Source organism: Seriola lalandi, unplaced genomic scaffold (genome assembly GCF_002814215.2).
Source record: "Seriola lalandi dorsalis isolate HSWRI2012SDOR001 ecotype SW California unplaced genomic scaffold, Sedor1 jcf7180002054557, whole genome shotgun sequence".
NCBI classification, from domain to species: domain Eukaryota; kingdom Metazoa; phylum Chordata; class Actinopteri; order Carangiformes; family Carangidae; genus Seriola; species Seriola lalandi.
In genome coordinates, this window is record NW_019525110.1 from 236,595 (window position 1) to 241,268 (window position 4,674).

The 4,674-nt window shown below is 45.3% G+C and overlaps 1 protein-coding gene across 1 annotated transcript in view; it reads right to left on the bottom strand.

Annotated features, from left to right (window-relative positions):
• The window catches only part of asip1 (agouti signaling protein 1), a 23,952-nt gene that overhangs the window by 2,290 nt on the left and 16,988 nt on the right, over positions 1–4,674 (bottom strand). The window contains exons 2-3 of the mRNA XM_023415763.2: positions 635–806; positions 499–548 (exon numbers count right to left, since the gene is read on the bottom strand). Of these exons, the coding sequence (XP_023271531.1) occupies positions 499–548; positions 635–800 (216 nt within the window). The 5' untranslated portion in view covers positions 801–806. The remainder of the gene's footprint in view (positions 1–498; positions 549–634; positions 807–4,674) is intronic.

The following is a 4,674-nucleotide window of genomic DNA, read 5'->3' on the forward strand; positions in this document are numbered from 1 at the left end:
GAGAGAGAGAGAGAGGAAAGGCAGGGAGAGAGAGAGAGAGAGAGAGGAAAGGCAGAGAGAGAGAGAGAGAGAGAGGAAAGGCAGAGAGAGAGAGAGAGAGGAAAGGCAGGGAGAGAGAGAGAGAGAGAGAGAGAGAGGATGACATACAGCAGGGGGCCAGAGGACGGATTCGTCCTCATCAGTGACGTGTCGCAGACTGACCATCAGAACAGGAAGCGTTTCATACGTGACGTTAATGGTTGGAGTTAGATTATATTCATTTGGATCGTACGTAAACAGAACATCCTGAACCGAGCGGCACCAACCCGTGAACCGTTACTCCTCTGGTTCTGGAGACGTGAAGTGTGTCACATCTCAGGGACGAGATCAGGACCCAACATTTAGAACGAGGAAGTAAAAGATCTGTTGATTCACTTGTACTGAGAGTTATCTCTAATATTTCTGAATAATAAAATACTGCCAGCAGATGTTGTGAATAACCCGTCACACTGTGCTCACCTTCTTCTGTTTCTTTGCTTTCTTGGTCTTCTTGGCTGATTTGGGTAACTCTGAAAGAGAAGGTTATCATCAGCCTGATGATTGAACTGAGACTTACTTTTCACAGTAAAGTGAAATCCCTGCAGGTCAAACTCACCAACAATAACCACCGGGGGGGAGCCGACCTCTAGGCTTTGAGACAGAACATTCGATACAACGACCCTATTGGTGGAAAGCCTCTCGTCGGGGATCATGTGGGCAGAGCCGTGGAGGAACTCTGTGGTGGCGAGGACGAAGCAGCCCAGCAGCAGGAAGGAGTACATCTTTCTCTGAAACAAAAGCAGCAACAACAACAAACATGTTTGTTTCTGGCAGGAACTTGACAACACAGTGACAGTGTGGTCACGCTGTAAAATCACTTCCAGTCTTCGCCTCAACATGAGGTTTGGTAACGAGTGAGAAATGTTCTGAACCCACAGGAGAAACCTCAGAAACATCAGCGTGTCATTGAGTTTCCACCCGCTGCTGTTTGATGCATATTTTGACTTTGTGCATTAGAAAACCTCAAAAGAGGCGTTTACTCTCTACATCAGCATCGTTACATTCCTCCACCATCCACTCTCATTTCATCAAACTTCTGCCCGTCAGGGAACTTCACTGGTTACAGCGTGAAGCTGGGTCCATCCCCAGACCGGCAGGGTTAAATCTGGCTGGGAAGACTGAAAGAACAGCACTGTGGGGCCCTTGAGCAAGGCCCTTAACCCCTGAACTGGAGCTGCTCAGTAACCAGCAGGTCGGACTGGTTCTACTGGGCAGGTGATCAGGGGAAGCTGCCTCTCACTGAAACTACCCAGAGTAAATAAACTGTCAGTTATTCTGGTAGAATCTGGATGCCAACATCAGGACGTTGGTTCTGGAGACAAAACAAAGTATTAGTGATTAGCGATGATGATAAAACGTTAAAGTATTTGGGTTTATTTAGCCCCGCCCCCGGTCCCCACAGGTCGACATGATTGGTTCCTTAGGTTGATGATTATTTCATCATCACGTCTGTATTATATAAAAACGTCTTATGGGCGTTAACCTTAAGTCATCAGGGTTCATCCTCTGGTGAACATGAACGTCTAGTTGTCAAGTGGTTTCAGTCAGAGCCACGAACGTGAACTTCCTGTCGGTGCTGATGAAACGTCACAGGGTCACCAGAGTCAGAGGTCGTCGTCCCCAACAGCAGCTCATCAGGATTTATTGATCTGTTTCTTTAATTTCCCCGAGTTACTGAGCGGAACATGTTGAATATAGTTTAACAACATGTGGAATATATGTTTAGTAGTTTTCAGTAGCTTGTGGAGGTACACTAATGTCATTTACACTTATTATTTTATTTATCTCATTTTTTAATTTGTATTTCTGTTGAATTGTATTTAAAGTTGAAGAACATCAACTGTTATTTACTGTGATTTTTGCCAAAATCGAGCAGCTCTACTCCTGAGTACGTCTAAAATGCCTTCATCCTTTATTTCATTTTGTCTGTAGCTTCTTGTCTCATCCATCTGAAAGTGTTTGACTTGGTTATTTTAGATTCATGTTCTGAGTTCCAGCTCACGATGAGCAGTTCGATGTCTCTGGACGACGTCAGACAGAGTCCAGTGAAGACCTGAGTCCTGGTTCAGGACCGTGAGTGTCTCCTGCATGTCAAGCTTTTGTTGCTTGGAATTTTGGAAGCAGGTTCACAGTGACAGTCTGACTTCTGCTGCTTGTTGAATCATTCCAGTATGAGCTTCCCTCCACAGAATCTACTTAATAAATGCCAGGTGGTCTTTTGTTGAAAGGCGTAACCAGTCCCTGATCCTCTGAAAATCTGACCCAGTCCCTCTCGGTTCTGTGGAGGATAATTGTGTGTTCATGTTCACTCTGAAGCTCTTCTTCTCCTTGGCAGTTGTCTGTTGATGTTGTCGCCTCTGGCTTCGTCGGTGTCGCCGCCTGCGGGCCGAGCCGCTCAGCGCCGGCTGGTGGCGGCGCATCTTTGTGGCGTTTGCGTCAGACGTTGTAGAAATTGACACTTATCTTGATCTTGGATGCAGCTGCTGAAAATTGGCAGCTGTAAAAGTAGAAAAATAGTTTCCGGTTTGGCTCCACGCTGCTGGCAACAAGCGCCACTTTAAACACACTCATCATGTCACAGGTGTATTTTATTACAGCTGCTATATCCCATCTGATTTCACATTCAGCCGGCCACCAACCACTGCTGTTCACTGATTTGTTGTATTTTGAGAAGCACAGTGGGAGGTGGGCGGGACGGTGAGCTCACCTGGTGCCGATCGCCTGAGGACATGATGGTGAATTTAGTAAAACCAGTCGACAGTCTCTCTCTAGAGATTTTCATACCTCTATTTTTAAACTTACAAAATCCACCCAAACCCAGACCGCACGTGCTCAGATGAGGTTTTTTACTCCTCCGCGCTGGCGACAGTCAGAGCGGCAGCCATTTTGTTTTCAGGTTGCCCGTCCATACATCCCATTCTCATGGACACGATATCTCAGAAACACCCTGACAGAACTTCTTCAAATTTGGTAAAAACGTCTATCTAGACTAAAGGAAGAACTGGTTAGATTTTAGTGGCTAAAGGTCAAAGGTCAGGGTCACAGTGACTGCAGAGAACACACCAATAGTTAATATTTTCTATGCCTCTGAATAAACAGGGATGTAACCTGAAACTAGTCTGAGTGGCGGAGTGATACGACCACGAGGTGGCGATTCCAGTTTTAAGAAGAGACCAGAGTCCAGAAGAAGCTGAGAACAGTCTGACCTCCAAATAGACTTGAGGATCATTAAACCCAATCCAAGATGCACCGGCAGGAGTTTGATGCTCCAGGAGCTTCGGTGACAGAAAGGATGAGGACGCTTTATTGGAACATCAGCAGCTGAAATGAGTTTCGTCCATAAGGTGAGTTTGGATCAGTGTTAGAGGCAGGGTGAGGAACAGACAGGAAGCTGGAGTAGAGCTGCGTCTCCTCTGCAGTGAAAACATCCAGGTGAGGACGGCGTCCAACTGACAGGAAGCCGCTCAGTAGACCCAGAACATGCTGCAGGGATTATATATGTTATTAGGCTCGGGAGCGTTGGAAGACTTCGGGATGGGGACATCTGGACTGACTTGGACTGCTGCAACTGCAATCTGGCTCCACGCCAACAGCAGGAAATAGATGGATGATTAGGATGCACCAATTAAGCTATTAGAAAATCTGCTTGAATAAACTTATCAGATATCAACATGAACAGATCAGAGGCAACACACTGGACCTTGATCGTTTTCCAGGACAAACGATGGAAACCAGGAATTGGCCTTGAATGTAATTTGAACTCGGCCTGTTCTGATCCCTGAAGGAAACCGAGGTGTCAGCCAAGTCTTTCACTTTTTTCTTCTGTAATTTAAATAATTCTACACAATTACTCTCATTTCAAGTGTATTTTCGCATCAAAAGTTTATTTCAAGCTTTTTACTTATGTATGATAAATATAATTTCATCATCTGCACATGTTGTTTTCCTGCTGCAGCTGTCAGAGTTTAAACTGTCTCACTCCAGCGTCTGCAGAATAAAAAATTACAGTGAAATTAAAAGAGATGAAACTGGAGGTTTCACAGCAAGAAAGTCTGAATAAATAATGATCTGATTTAAGCTTCAATCATAATAAGAGAAGGAATCTTGGACTGTAACGATAATCTTTCCCTCACATGAGAAAATGAGGAAATGGTCCATGTTGTTTAAATTAGCTGATACAATGCAGAGATGGAGCCCGGCTCTATTATCCTCAGACATTTGTCTCACAACTTGATGACAAAAAGTCATCAACCTGCAAATAACATGAACCGTCCAGTGTTTACTCCATCATCTCCTCAGTCTCTGTCATTCTCAACTCAAACACTGTCATTTACAAAAAAACTGCAACATAATCTTCCATCAGTCCGTTCCTGTCTCAGTCCGGGACCAGATTACAGCTGCAGCAGGCCAAGTGAGTCCAGATGTCCCCGTCTGGAGCAGCGTCTTCCAGCTCGTCCAGGAGGACCCAGAGACGCTCCCAAACTAAATTACATATGAAATCCCCACAGCGGTTCTGGGTCTACGCTCGGGATTCCACCTCAGCTGGATCGCTGCCTCCGCAGAGCGAGATGCTTTTTATTTGTCTTACAGTCTGGG